The sequence below is a fragment of the Procambarus clarkii genome, chromosome 11, assembly GCF_040958095.1.
Source record: "Procambarus clarkii isolate CNS0578487 chromosome 11, FALCON_Pclarkii_2.0, whole genome shotgun sequence".
Classification (NCBI taxonomy): Eukaryota; Metazoa; Arthropoda; class Malacostraca; order Decapoda; family Cambaridae; genus Procambarus; species Procambarus clarkii.
Genome location: NC_091160.1, coordinates 36675458 through 36691285, shown reverse-complemented (window position 1 = coordinate 36691285; position 15828 = coordinate 36675458). Strand labels below are relative to the sequence as shown.

The following is a 15828-nucleotide window of genomic DNA, read 5'->3' as shown; positions in this document are numbered from 1 at the left end:
GCTTTGAAACTACTGACGGTCTTGGCCTCCACCACTCAGTGAGTGAGTGTGTGAGAGAGTGTGAGTGAGTGAGTGAGAGAGAGAGAGAGTGTGAGTGAGTGAGTGAGTGAGTGAGTGAGTGAGTGAGTGAGTGAGTGAGTGAGAGAGAGAGAGAGAGAGAATATCTTCAACCTGTTTTGCTAAAAAGAAAAACAGAAATACATACCTGTAATTGCATCTCCTGTATTGAAAAATTCCCTAGGGTATTGTTTGCAACTGACAGAGTTGGGGTTATCCCGTCATTGTGAAACGTGTTTAGAAATTTGGGGGCAGCGAAGCTTGTATGCTTTAGATACTGTTCTAATTATCACCACCCTCCCCTCCCACAGATAATTTTTAAAGCAAATTGAAAATGTGCCACTAGGGGCTTACATATTTCCATAATAATTGGGGGGATCTTCCTTACCCTACTCCTACATAAATCAAGCGAAAGTTTTAAACAAATATTTTGCAGGCATCTCCAAATGTTATGTGGACACCACAAATTTTGTAAATATTAATTCAGTAAAACTATAAAGTAACCCATCTTGGTGATATATACAACATAAATGGTGTGTGCAAGATGGTCGTAAATTTGAATTTTCTCCCTATACAGTATATTATCTCCTTCACCTTCTGTTGAATTATTTATTATATTCAACCTGCTTTCAACCTTTTATATTATTTCATATTGCACTACAGTAAACCCCATTTCTATTCGGTAAAATAATCGAGACCATCTTGAGAGGTTATCTTGAGGTGATTTCGGGGCTTTAGTGTCCCTGCGGCCCGGTCCTCGACCAGGCCGCCACCCCCAGGAAGCAGCCCGTGACAGCTCACTAACACCCAGGTACCTATTTTACTGCTAGGTAACAGGGGCATAGGGTGAAAGAAACTCTGCCCATTGTTTCTCGCCGGCACCCGGGATCGAACCCAGGACCACAGGATCACAAGTATAGCGTGCTGTCCGCTCGGCCAACCGGCTCCCTTTAAAATATTAATGGTATATTTTCTATTCCACACAAGCTTGCATGGTGACGAGTCATTATACCAAACTACACCCACAGTACAGGCAAGGTTTTATTTAAAGAAAAGCACATTGGGTACAGTAAAGGCATTGAGCATATTTTAAGACAATATATATACGTAGCTGATTTAGATTTTGATCAAAAATATAGATTCAGCCATACCTCCTCTTCCCTATTTTTCCCTTCCCTCTCTATTACAGTACAATACTCTGTTGCTTAACAGTGTACAGTACGGTACTCTGTTATTTAAGTTTACAGAGTACAGTACAGTACTACCGTTTTCAAGTGTACTGTTAACAAATCTTAATATACAGTATGCAGTGCATTTAATATTTTATCTAATAAAATCTACTGTCTTGGAGCACATCCTATTAAATTTCCATGTGGCTGTTAACAAAATTCTATGCAGTTTAATATAGTTCCATCTAGAATCAGGAGCCACCTGTACTTGTACTATAACTTTCACCTTTGTATAACTGTAACCAAAATTATACATTTTTGTTCTATGCTGTTATCCTTAGTCACCAAAATTTCATTAAAGAAGGCCCTTGTAGAAAATTACATGAAATATAATGAAAACACAGTAAACGTACAACCTAATTCACAGTACTGTATGAATATCCCTTATTTAATATTAACAATTAACTGTACAGTATAAGCAGCTGTTAGAAATGTAATGATAACAATACAAGAAGAAATGGTAGGTATATGAAATTCCTTATGAGGGAGTGTATGGAGAGCTAGTCACAAATCTATACAGCATATTCTATCCATTTATAATTCAGATTTATGAAAAATTAACTCAAAAGATAAATCTTCAATAAAGGAAGCTTTTTTTCACAAAAGACAATAATTTAGCACATGAGCTAATCAAATTTATTTTATTTTCACCATTCAGTTATTGTTTATTAGAAATCGTAATAAACAATTAGCCATTCCACTGAGTAGACCCACACTAAACTAGTTGCTAGTGCACAAAGTAAAATAATGTACCCTGATATATTTCACACACTAAGGCTTTGATACATCATAAATGAAGAAACATGCACAGAAATAACTATTTCATAATTAATGAAACTTTAGGTTCATAAACCCTAAATATTATCAGTCAGGTTATTGTAACCCATTTTTTTTTTCCTGGTAAAGATACCTACTGTATTTAGGAACAGACTAAATTGCTTTTAGTTTACAGAGAATTGTTGTGTACCATCCTGGTAATTTAAAGGAAGTTCTAGAAAAATTTCCCTGCTCTTTGAGGAGTGGTTTTTTTTAGTGGCACTTTTTTTTATTATTGTATTGTCTTGGGCACATTACTTGGATATTATTACATTCACAAAACAATAAAGCTGTTGTCTATAGATAAGAACACCAGGTTTTTCTTTCATCTTGCCACAAAGTATTTTATTTATTTTGAGTGCGAGGTTTTTTATTACAACTTTTGTTACAACAACCAACAGTGCTTGCATTTTCAGGTAATGTCAATTGTTACGCGCTATCAGGCCCTCTAGTTTTGTGTGCCATATTTTCATATCTGTACACTATGTATCCTTACAAATACTGTAAAAAAAATGCACTGTAATGGCACCGCTCTCTTTCTCCCTCCCTCCCCTTCTCCCCCCCAATAAATCTAGTCTGTCTAATAACTGATCTTCTTTTACTGACTTCCTATACTTATTTATACAGTATATGGTTTCCACCTAAATAAAATGGAAAAGATATGACACACAAACTTGTACGAGTCTCTTATCACAACATTTAGTGAACCAAACATTTAACATCACTTATATCTTAATGAGAAATACATCTTAATAATATATTAACATTTCCTAAAAAATATTGTGATATAAATTTCAAGATTTATTTGACATCCAAATGCAAAGTAAAAAAATACATTGTTGAAGTTATTTTTAAAAAGATATACAATATACAAATGACTTTACCTTAGAATTTCCATTATATTTTACAAAGGATCATCAGTGCAGATTTTTCTGCACCAGCCTGATTATGTCAATATAATTACCTTGTATGTTTTTCTAGCGTCCTCTGATGTGTGGGGTGTACCAGCTGGTACCAGATGGTACACCCCCACACATCATTACACCTCTGACGCACCAGATGGTGTACGTATGCATACTGTGTTCTCAGTTCTCATTAGTCGACTAATAATCTTAGGTCACGGAATGCCTTGTGTATAACACTACTGCTCCTCCTCATGGATAGAACCAGTAATAATCTCGATGAACATTTTGGTATTCAGTCGTGTGGGACAGTACCGTACAATACCTTGCATTTTGCTCTCTCAACTAGCTGGCCTCCTGCCCAAGTAACATCTTACCATTTGGAACAGGTTAACATCATCTCTGTTAACATGTGTTCACCAAATACTACCATTTGCTACACTCCATATATATTCTACTGTGCAAGAGTACTGTACATATATTGTTTTGCTATTTTGTTCTTAATGCAAAAATCATTGATTTTACTAACTGAAATTGCAGACTTTTATATTTATATATATTTGTGAGCTTATACTGAATATATAATAAGTATATACTAATTAGCACAATCATGTGGAAAATTTGCTTAGCTTTTTGTGCCTGACAATTAAAAAAATGTATGATTGACCTCTACCACAGACACTGGTAATTTTCTCTCAACAGTGTAGCTTTCAATATACCTACAATATTTTCAGAGTATACTTCGTGCAAATGTGAAAATATTTTTGTCATAATTACATACTAAAGCTTCACTGGAATTCCCACGACTTTAAGGGGCTGCCAATTTATTATTTTGCTTTTCACTGCAATACACGGTTATAAATATTATGTACAGTACTTTACATCTAAGAACTTCTTGTATGTGAAAAGCATTCAAAGTACAATATTGTACTGTGCATTGTATCTCGGCAAACATTTAATGTAAAGATTTAAACACTTTATCAATACGTTTGGTAAATAAAGTTTTAATTTCCAGAAAGAATTTTCATTCTTGTTCTGCTTCTCTTCATATATCTATTAGGTTGCAAAGTTTTCACACATCTAAAATATTTTGAAATATAAGCTCCACTATTTCTTTTGTGTCCCTAATGTTTGTTTTTGCTGTACTTTGTTTAATGATAAAGTAAAAGCAGTAAACTGAAAAGCAGCATATAACCTCTTGGCATATGTCAAAAAAGAAAAAAAAATGTATATTTGTATAGTCAAACTTGGATAATTTTTCAATCTATAAGCAGTATTTTCATACATAATTGTTTTCCCAACAGTAAAACCAAAATGCAAGTGCTTTACGTTTGCTAAAGCCAAACATGCATAAAAATTCTTAAAATAACACTTAAAGTGCTGCCCGGGAGTCTTGATTCATCAATATATAAACATGTTAAACTAGTATGCTGAGAGAAGAATGAAACTGCTTTACTTTGCTGTGTTTGTATATGGAAATCATGGACACTGTAGAAAGACAATAAGAATATATCCATCTATCAGTTTTGATAATCCTTTTATGAATTCAAGCTTCAGTTGTCCTTAAATTATGTTTAGCATTATACTGTTGTGGGTCACATCACCACTCTTCCACTCACTTTGGTCCCAACATATTAATCATCTCCTCCCTGAAGGCATCGACTAACATTCCAACCATAAATGTAATCTTCTCAAATATTAATGTCATGTGCTAATTCACATTTCAACAGGGATTTTTCTCTACTTCTTAATTCATCCCTTACCAAACTATTCCACTACTATGGAATCTCGTTTCTCTTAACATTTAAAGCTTTTCCATATCCTTAATTTCTCAGCCCCTGGATTTTTTTAATGATCTCAGGAATTTAACATTATGCCTACCTTTATTAACTACAAAAATTCAACTTGATTTGCTTTCCTTACTAAATTTATATTGTTGTTCAGTATCTACAAAACTAAATACTGTATATGGTAATGAGTCAATAAGCTTAAAACTTTATACAGAACTAATAAAATTATACAAATTGAGCTCTAGTAAACTCAACTGCACAAAACTAATGCTTACCACAATATTTTCTAGCTTGAAAAAAAAAAAAAGTGATCAAAGTAATGAAAGGATCAGTACCAAGTGTAGAGTCGACTCTAAACCAATTCGACCTTACGTGTTAAACTCGACTACTATAATTAAGCATCCATAAAAATCATCCAGCAAATCCAGACAATGACTACTCCCTGTTCACATTTGGTCATTGGGTTTACATTACCATTGTTGTTTTGGAATAATTAAACATTCTTAAATAACTGACCCTTTTACAACAAAGGCTAGTTTTCATTTGCAAAATAAGCATTCTTCCTTAGTGTGGATATGTACTTGGGAGAGGTCTGTTAAAATCCAAGTTTTGTCTTTTATAGTATTTATATTAAAACTGTATGGGGCTTAAATAAAGATAAATACTGATATTATACTTTATGGCTGTGAGAAAATATACATATATCAACAACTGTATCAGAATACGTAGAGCCCAAACACAATGCTTCAAGAAATTCTGCTGATATCTGCATACTAGATTCTCCATACTGTAGGGCTCACAAGTCAGTGAAGGTTCACTAAGTACTGGAGTAGATTGTGCCAAATTTGGCTACCCAGGTATTGCCCACTGTAGGCATCAAGTAAAGAGTCAACAAGACGGTATGTACACAATATGCACATTATAAAACCCATATATGGTCCTTAACCAGTTCAGCATAAGAATAAATATTTATCTTCACATTACCAAAAGCAGACAAAAAGAAGTCTATATTGACTGCTGCATGTATAGTTAAAATCCAACATGACAGTTGCTACAGCATCAACCTAAATCATCCAACCTGTCCTCTCAAACCAACACATCATATTTTTTATGCCAAAATCCCAAACGGACAAAATATGGCATACATACATAATATAAATCATAGCGGCTCACAAACAACCATATTTTCTATGCATGGGTTGATAAGTTAGGTTCACATGTGTTAGTACACCTTTTTTTGTCTGTTGTGACAACTTAAGAGGACAGGTTGAATCATCACCTAACACCCAAAAGCTACATTATTTTGGCTAACTGGCAACCTTATTTTTTCCCAATACACTTAGCCACCATCACAACGTGATGACCAACACAATAAAAATATGCACGAAGATTTGATCAGTAATCATCTCTAAATAAATCCCTTTCTTATGAAAACTTGATAATCATTACCAATACTATTCTTGCATCAAGCACTCAATGTCAAACCTTAATTTTTTCCTCCACTCTGGAGTTTTCAGAAATGGCTCACTACTAGTACTGCCTGGCTATACCAATACACCTAAGAATTTCTACACCAGTGGCCAGACTTTATACCTTTAGGTGAGTTTGCAGCAAGCATCGTGCACCAGAGCAATATCTTGCATCCATCGGTCTAGTTTCACACTGTAGAATTCATTCACATTTGTCTTTGACAGTGAGCATGATGAGGTTGGTCTGGTGAATGAGATACGTGGCACTCACAAATACAGCATTGGCCCTATTATGGTGAAAGGAGAGTAGTTAGTTAATTATTGCAGAACATTTAAACAAAAAATAAATAAATCAGGTACAGTATACGGTATGGCCACCCATTTATTTATATTATCTAAAATTAAAGGACATTGTGTGAGGAACATATGCTGCACTTAGTACATTTGTTCTAAGTAGATTTGTTACACAGACTCATCCTGTGCGAAAGCATATTGTCTGTTATTATGTCATTCCAGGTATTCTACCCATTTCGTTTAATAATTTTTCTAATATTTTTTTTTTTAATATTTTGACTGCCATGCTGTCAATGACACAGGTCATTAATTTTCTTCTCTGCTATCACTCTTGTCGAGTGGAGTTATGTTTGAATTTGTTTATATATCCAATAAGATTCTTGTATATAAAGATCCCTGAAAAATCAAATCAAATGAAATTCTCAGTTCAGGTGCACATTCCCTCAGAACCCAAGATGAGATTGCATCTGGGCCAACCCTAGCTTCTTGAGCAGTTTTTGAATTTCACCTCTATACACTTCTATGTACTCTATGTTGTTCTCCGACATCTGTATTGTACCTGCTTCACATCTGTATTGTACCTGCTTCTCTGAATCTTGACACAATACACACACACTTTGGAACTGTTCATTTAGTGTTCCACACATTTCCTTTTAATTTTGTGAATCTGTTTCCCATTTCCAACCTCTATATTTTATCCTTGACCTGAAACTTGCTTTTTAATAACTTTATAGTATGTCTGTCAGTCAGTCTGCATGTCTGGTTGTCTGTCCACGTATGTGAATTAGTCTGTGTGGCTGGTTGTCTGCCTGGCTTACTTGCTTATGTGTGAATGTGTTGTGGGTAAGAATAAAAACAATTTTTATCACACATTCACATTAATATTTCTACTATAAATTAAAATGTTATAAAAATGGCTTACTGTCCCTCCTTGAAGTACTCCTTGAGTGTGTTGCTAAACTTCTTGCTGTGCTTTACAAAATCCCGCTTACGGTGTTCCAATGCTTGCTTCCCTTGTGTGCCTGGTATGTACTGAGAGACTTCCGACACAGCATCCAACAGCTTCTTGATAGCACTTGCAATTTCTCTGTCAAAAGGAGTTTAGCACTCTTTATATGTACACCCTAATCAACTCAGCAACATGTCCCATCAGGATTAGAATCTATATAAAAAGCATAATTTATAATTTTATAAAGTGACCACTAAGAGCAATGTCTTTATTATTAAGAATTGAAAAAACAGAATAGGATTGAAAAGCCTCCCTTCAGACTCTATATTAGTAATCAGATAGAAGATTGAAATGATAAAGGTTTATGAAATCTTCCATTATAGACAGAATGAAATACAGTACAACGGAGAGGAGAAGTGAGGGCAATAATTTGAGGAGTTGGAATGGTAATCTTTCCTTGGGACAGGTTGAACTAGAACATGTTTCCAAAAGGTGGGGGGAGGGAAGGTTTTAGAAGACAAGCAATGGAAAAACAAACTAATTTAAGTCCAATTACTTTAATAATTAAGCTTACTTAATGGTTTCCAAGAATGTCTTCCTGTCTGTTATCTCATCTGGGATGCGGGACAGGATGCGCTTGAGGTTTGCAGATTTTTTATTTAGCTCTTGAAAAGCATCTTCAGTGCGTGTTACTCTGTAGTCACCAGCTGTAATATGTCTCATACTGCATAATACATAATACACAATGTTAAATACAAAAAGTTGCAAAATATGAGGCAAGTCTCTTTGTTAGTTACTATTTAATATTTTATCATGGAATAAGATAAATTTCAAAATTTGTATACAGTACTGTAGTAGCTACTTCACAAAAAAAATGCCAAAAGGAAAATCCCTTAATAAGTTAGCTAGTGCATTTCTAACTAAAAAGTGTTAAAAATATAAATTGCAAAGAAACTCCTTAAAAAAGCAAAACTCAATACTGAGTAATGACCGCTCTTTAGTTCTTGGCTTTATTACATGACTTCATTAAAAATATATATAATACTTGTATGCATAAAAATAAAGCATATTATTTGTAGACAGAAATTTTTTTATGTGCATTTACATAAATATAAAATACTGTAGTTACATTGAATTTCCAGTTGTGTCAAATTCACTATTAGATCACACAAGGCTCTTGTACTAACATACCTAGATAAGTACACCTGCGGTCAAACTCCAGTTGGGTGCATCAATATATTCATCCAACCCTCTAGTTTTTTGGAGCATAATACTGTATTAAGCAAGGATGCAAAGGCTCTTAAGATTCAAAAATTTAATTTTCTTAAATAAACCACGAAGCTTAAACATGACAAGCTCAAAGAATTTTATGCTTATACATAATGCCTGTATGCATGTATGTATTGTACATGAATACGAGCATGTACAGTACATTAATTAATGCCTTTGACTCAATTATGCTAACAGGAAACTACATAACTTAATCTACAATTAAGCAAAAAAATCACCCTGAAAGCATTTTTGGATACCAAGATAAGGCCTTTAGAAAGCAGCAAAACTTTTTTTTTTAACCATGTTTCTTATTTTGTTTATTATGGTGCTTAGTAAATTCCCCATATAAATTAGTAAACTATTTGAATTTCCTCCACTTAGGTCTATAGTGGCAACACTAAGAAAAGTAGGGTGCATATTCTCAACACACCACTCAGAAATCAAAAAAATAAATTCTCTACCCCTTTTTGTCCTTTCACTGACTACTGTTCTTATTTTATACTTTACTGTATATATACAGATACTGTACCAGTAGATGCTTTTTCACCCAAAGGGTAAGAAATCCATGGAATACTTTACCTGCTGAAGTAGGAAAAAAAAAGGAAACATTAGAAGGCCCCTTCTATAAGCCACTGACTTTCTGTTCTCGTTGGTGCCACTAGCGTTGGTGGCAACAAAGGATGGTAGATATCTGATAAATTCCAGTAAATACTTCTGAGGTAATCCTCAATTCATCTTGTTCTGTAGTGCAAACAAGTGACAAGTGCTTCATTTAAGAGAAGAATGCCAGTTGATAAACCAGAATGTTGAAGTTCTTCTCAAATGTTTAAATTGCTTCTTCAGAAGTCTTCCATGCTTGAAAGTAATAGGAATTTCAGGAGAATCCAAACAAGGCCAAGCCCACCCATAACAGAAGTTTCTAAATAAAACAGTGCGGAGGAAACAAATGGGATACAAATGAACATAGTTAAATGCACGTCCACCATTTCTCAGGCAATTTGAGGATACACCAAGTATGGATATCCATTTACTTATGACAATCAAGTCCTCTTCATTTGAAGTTTGCAAATTTGGTAATTTTTCTGTTTTAGACATTTTAACTGTTGAAGTCATTAGGAATCTTATCTGGAGTGACAGTGGATTTGATTAGAAACAGTAATTTTTCAAGATTCTACTGTACTGTATATGCATCTCTCCATTCTACTGTGGAATGACCAAACTATTTTATAGCTCCACTTTTCATTAAATCAACCATTTTATGTACAGTTTCTATTTGTCTACATTTCTTAATACCATGTTCTTCCCAGAATCTATCCTCTAAATACATAGCTGCAACAAAAAATCCTATTCCACCCCCTATCTTTCTAGTTCTCACTACCATTCCACATCACCCACACATTTCCATGCTATTCAATATGTAATACTGTACAGTACAGTACAACCTCGATTCAACGAACTATATGGGACCAACCCCAATTCGTTGCAACCAGAGATGCTTCTAGGATGTATTTTCCATGCCCTATGGGCTGACTTCACTTACCAAAATGTTAATTTCAACCTATACTGTAATATAACAAACAACTACCAAACGAACATGTCTGCAAAAAATTTAACAGCCACTAACTTATTTCTCATCTTCCTAGCCTCAAAGCTCATTTTCAAAAGATGGCAGGGTAATATATGAGTGAACAAAACCCTTACCAACTCAGAATAAAAACAAACCATAGAATTTGATTTTAAATATCCTCAATAGCTTTCCCAAGACTCAAACTGTTGCTTGTAATGTTCAGTCCATCTACAAAAATCATCATAACTGTGATTGGAGCTACAGTGGTACCTTTCCTTTATGAATTTAATCCGTTCCCAGAAACGGCTCGAAACCCAAAAATTCATAATCCAAAACAAATTTTCCCATAAGAAATAATGTAAATCGAAATAATCCATTTCACACTCTCAAAAATATTAACTTCAAAAAACATTTCATACATAATAAACACAAATATTTTCTATTATAGTATGTACAAGTTATAGCTTACCTTTATTGATGACTCGTTAGCATATGGAAGACGGTGAGGAGTGGGGGAGGAGGACAGGAATGGGGGAGGAGGAGAGGTGTTAGTGTTTGGAAGGGAAGTCCACCTTCCATTATAACATCAGGCAGTGATGACTTCTCAGGGATACCCTCCTACATTTTGCCTGCATACCACTAGGACCTGGTTGTGTCTCATTGCTTGTTTAACTCACTAAGAACCTTTCCATAGAGACTTGTTTTTCCTTTATAGTCATCCTCACATGTGTTTTCTTAGGTTGAACTTTACCACTGACTTTCTTGGGACCCATGGCATGGTATATAATAATTACTTTTATGTTTAGAAACAAAAAAAGCTGAAAACAATTAAATTCTTCACAAAGAATTCAAGTGTGATTGTCACTACGCGGGAGGCACTGTTAAACTGAGGTGCAGACGCCCATGCCACCAGGAACCACGCACTCGGTCTACCCATATGTGTATCAACAAACTTGCAACTCGAGGCAAAGCTCATAAACCAAATCAAATTCTATGAAGAAATTCAGATCGTAACCCGAAAAATTTGTAAGTACGGTAGAGGCATTCATAAACCGAGGTTCCAATGTATATTAATAGTTACCATTTCTGCCTAATATTATCCAGCTTCTATGGGTTGATTTCACCGAGTGAAATTATAATTTCAATTTGTCACATGAAGGGCAACAACCAAGAGAACCTGTCTGTAAAGATATTTAACTACGCCTAGCATATTTCCCCATGCCCAAGCCTCAAACTCTCCTTTTCAAATGAAAAAGGACTTATATTTTACTGAACAAAATCCTCTGCAGTGGAAAAAAGAGAACCATAGAATTTGGTTTTAAATATGCTCAGTGGTTTTCCCAAGGCCCAACTATTTCTTGTAATGTTGCCTCTATCTATGAACTCGATCCCAACATCCTAAGCAATCCACATGTCTCCTGCTTCAGCGAACTCCTGTTCATCGAATCGGGTGAGTAAATCTGGCATGGAAAGTGTGAGCTTCTATGGGCGATTCACCGAATCAAGTTTTGTTGAATCGAGATGCCACTGTATTGCCAAAAGTCAGGCTTGGAAGACACATTGTCACACTACTTCTTTCACATCAGCAACAATGTTTCTACCTTTCATAATATTTTCTAGAGCCCCTTATCCCTTTTCTCCCATATACGTCTCTCCCTAAGGCTACAATCTACATTGGTTCAAACCATCAAGAACATTTTTACCCCCCCAAAAAAGTCAAGAAATAAAGCAAACTCTCAAACAGGGGCCTGACAGTTGAGTGGACAGCACTTTGGAATCGTAGTCCTGAGGTTTCGGGTTCGATCCTCAGTGGAGGCAGAAACAAATGGGCAGAGTTTCTTTGAACCTCATGTCCCTGTTCACCTAGCAGTAAATAGGTACCTGGGAGTTATACAGCTGCTACAGGCCGATTCCTGGGGGTGTAATTACCTAAGTGTAGTTACCGGATGAGAGCTACGCTAGTGGTGTCCTATCTCCCCAGCACTCTTTGTCATATAACGCTTTGAAATTACTGACGGTTTTGGCCTCCACCACCTTCTCACCTAACTTGTTCCAACCGTCTACAACTCTGTTTACAAAAGTGAATTTTCTTATATTTCTCCGGCAACTTTGTTTCATTAGTTTAAATCTATGACCTCTTGTTCTTGAAGTTCCGAGTCTCGGGAATTCTTCCTTATCAATTTTATCGATTCCTGTTACTATTTTGAACATAGTGATCATATCGCCTCTTTTTCTTCTATCTTCTAGTTTTTGCATATTTAATGCCTTTAACCTCTCCTCGTAGCTCTTGTCCTTCAGTTCTGGGAGCCACTTAGTGGCATGTCGTTGCACCTTTTCCAGTTTGTTGATGTGCTTCTTAAGATATGGGCACCATACAACCGCTGCATATTTCCAGCTTTAGTCTAACAAAAGTCGTGAACAATTTCTTTAGTATTTCTCCATCCATGTATTTAAAAGCAATTCTGAAGTTAGAAAGTGTAGCATAGGCTCCTCGCACAATGTTCTTAATGTGGTCCTCAGGTGACAGTTTTCTATCTAGAACCACCCCTAGATCCCTTTCTTTGTCAGAATTCTTTAAAGGTTTCTCACATAATTTACAAAAACTAAAACTAAAAGGAGTACTAAAAGGAGTAAAAAAAAAGGAGTAAAAACTAAAGGTGTGTAACTAAAAGGAGGCCTGGTCGAGAACCAGGCCGTGGGGACGCTAAGCACCGAAATCATCTCGGATAACCTCATGTATAAACACCAGAGTCACAGCTCTAAGTATATATGGCCTCGACCTCATGTTGTGTTTATTTTATTGGACAGAGCAGCATCCACGTTTCCACACCAAATAAAAAAAATACTCTTTCTGCCTTCTAAAGAGAGACGGTAAAGAACCCTATCTTGAGGTTATCTTGAGATGATTTTGGGGCTTTAGTGTCCCCGCGGCTCAGTCCTCGACCAGGCCTCCACCCCCAGGAAGCAGCCCGTGACAGCTGACTAACACCCAGGTACCTATTTTACTGCTAGGTAACAGGTGCATAGGGTGAAAGAAACTCTGCCCATTGTTTCTCGCCGGTGCCTGGGATCGAACCCAGGACCACAGGATCATAAGTCCAGCATGCTGTCCATTCGGCCGACCGGCTCCCCTAGGAGAGAACTCTATCAACATTAGAAGCCCGAAACTGTTCAACACGCTTCCACTACACATAAGGGGTATAACTGGCCAACCCCTCGCAATGTGCAAGAGAGAACTCAATAAACACCTCCAAAGAATACCTGATCAACCAGGCTGTGACTCGTATGTCAGGCTGCGAGCAGCCGCAACCAACAGCCTGGTTGACCGGTCCAGCAAAGAAGAGGCCTGGGCAATAACCGGACCGCGTGGACGCTAAGCCCCAAAACCAACACAAGGTAACCACAAGGTAAGGTTCTATGTTTGCTTGCCTCCTGCTAATGTTATATTATAACGATACCTATTTTGTAAAGTTTACTCATTCTTCATTCGTATCTAATCTATCATATACTTTTATAGGACTATGAATGCCACAATATGTTTCCACTATAATTTTTACAGAAAAAATAATATTTTCAAAATATTGTATCTAATATATACGCCCAACTTCTGTTCTATTTCCTAAAACATGTTTGCTTTTCACTTATTCTGCAGTCTCAACTCCCTTACTTTCTAAATTATATCTTTTGTATACATCTTCTCTAGTATACTCTGTTGATCATCAATTTTCCTGCTTAAAACCCTTCTGTAACCAACTTTTCACACTTATATCTTGCAACTTTACTGCAGATTTCAAATTATCCATAATGGCATAGTGGTCTGAAATTTAAAAGAATTACAACTTACTAGCTTGACATCAATGACCTTCCTCATTCACCCAGCTACTATGGCACTCTATCAATGTCATCATTATACTGTATACAGTACTGTATGTACAGTATGCTGTATGTGGAAGTATGAATTATATTGGTTGTGCTACAAAAAATAGCAAATCTGTTCATTTTTTCTTTTATATATGTTGTAAGAAATCCAGCTAATTCAAATCTCTGCAAGATTCACAGTGGGGTTATCCCCGTACGATTCCAATTGGAAAGCTTAGATAGTACAACAACCCAAGTTTATTGAATATGCAGTAAAATCCTGTTCAAGACTTTTATCAAAACATTACTCAGAAAAAAGGATTTGACTACATACATTCAGATTCATTTACAGAGCCTTGTAATCTGAGGATGGACTCGTTCATGTTTACACTGAGATCGGCCTTACGAACAAGACCCATGACCATCTCGTAGGTGAACCCTGGATGAGCCGCCTCCACCTTACTCAGGGCAGCTCGCAGTGTTTGACTTGATGCTACATTTTCACGCTCCACCTGTAACAACATTTGAATATTTAACTTGTGTTCTTCTGTAACACAACACAACCAAAATTATCCAAGCAGCAAAAAATATTCAGTATATTGTCCTGAATTTGACAATCACACAGCATCTCAAAATTCTATTTTAAAATAGTGCAAAGCCCCACGAGTGTTTTCATCCTATCTACAGATCTTAGGTTAGCTAAAGGGTCCACTGGTCAGGCGAATCCAATAAAGGAAGGAACAAGTGTGAGGAATCATCCATCATTCCAATACCAGTACAGTATTTGGATATGCATTTGTTGGACTAATTACAAAGCACTGTGAATATAATTAATCTAAGAGCAATTCATATAACTATAAAATAAGGGAAGAATGGGGGGTGTGAGGGGCATCTATTAATGGCTAAACCACCTGTACGATGGATCACTCGTGACAGATTAGCCCCCCTGGCATCTCAGCCCCTAATGCCGTCGTCCTATTGTTCTGAACCTTAATGGAATCTGACCCACATATACACAAACACAAGAGTTAGTTAGGTTAGTTCATTTATTATGCACCCCATACCCATCCCGTGGACGGTAGTGGAAAGGGTTACAGAGACACATAATGAGCTCAGGGACTGAACCCAACAATTCATTTAGCTAAGCAAGTTACAATCTTGATGAACTAGTTACAAAATTCAAGTCGTCACATCAACAAACACAAGATGCATCACGAACAGTACAAGTTGGGGGTTGTCTCGTCACCCAAGATCATTGAAGAGATTCAGCCAAGATGTCTTCATTTAAGCCCTGTGCTGCTGGGTTAATATCTGACCTATCTAGCGCGGAGAGACTAAGCCCCACAGGTATCAAGGTGCAGCTTAACCTTGATCTAGAGAGGTATCCTCCCAGACCTCTAGCCTACTACCTACCCTCCCGACACCTACCTGCGCCAATATTGGGCGAATTAAGACCGGAAAGACGAGTGAAGCCACGGGCGCATTAGGGGCGTGGTCTCCCATGGTCATTATCTCAGGAGCCAGGGCCACGGAGCCACCAGGAAAGACAGGTAGAGCAGAGGTGACAGCGACGGGATCCACTCTCCAGCTGGACGTAAACACCTCTGACACTCCAGGTTCCAATA

At 36.5% G+C, this 15828-nt stretch overlaps 1 protein-coding gene across 1 annotated transcript; it reads right to left on the bottom strand.

Annotated features, from left to right (window-relative positions):
• Positions 1 to 1081: 1081 nt before the first annotated feature.
• Ccm3 (programmed cell death protein 10 Ccm3) lies at positions 1082 to 15828 on the bottom strand. Its single transcript, XM_045742529.2, has 5 exons — positions 15632 to 15828; positions 14538 to 14715; positions 8081 to 8213; positions 7480 to 7644; positions 1082 to 6550 (listed from the first exon to the last, which is right to left on the bottom strand). Exons 1-5 carry the CDS (start codon positions 15710 to 15712, stop codon positions 6466 to 6468), a joined length of 642 nt encoding a protein of 213 aa, XP_045598485.1. The 5' UTR covers positions 15713 to 15828; the 3' UTR covers positions 1082 to 6465.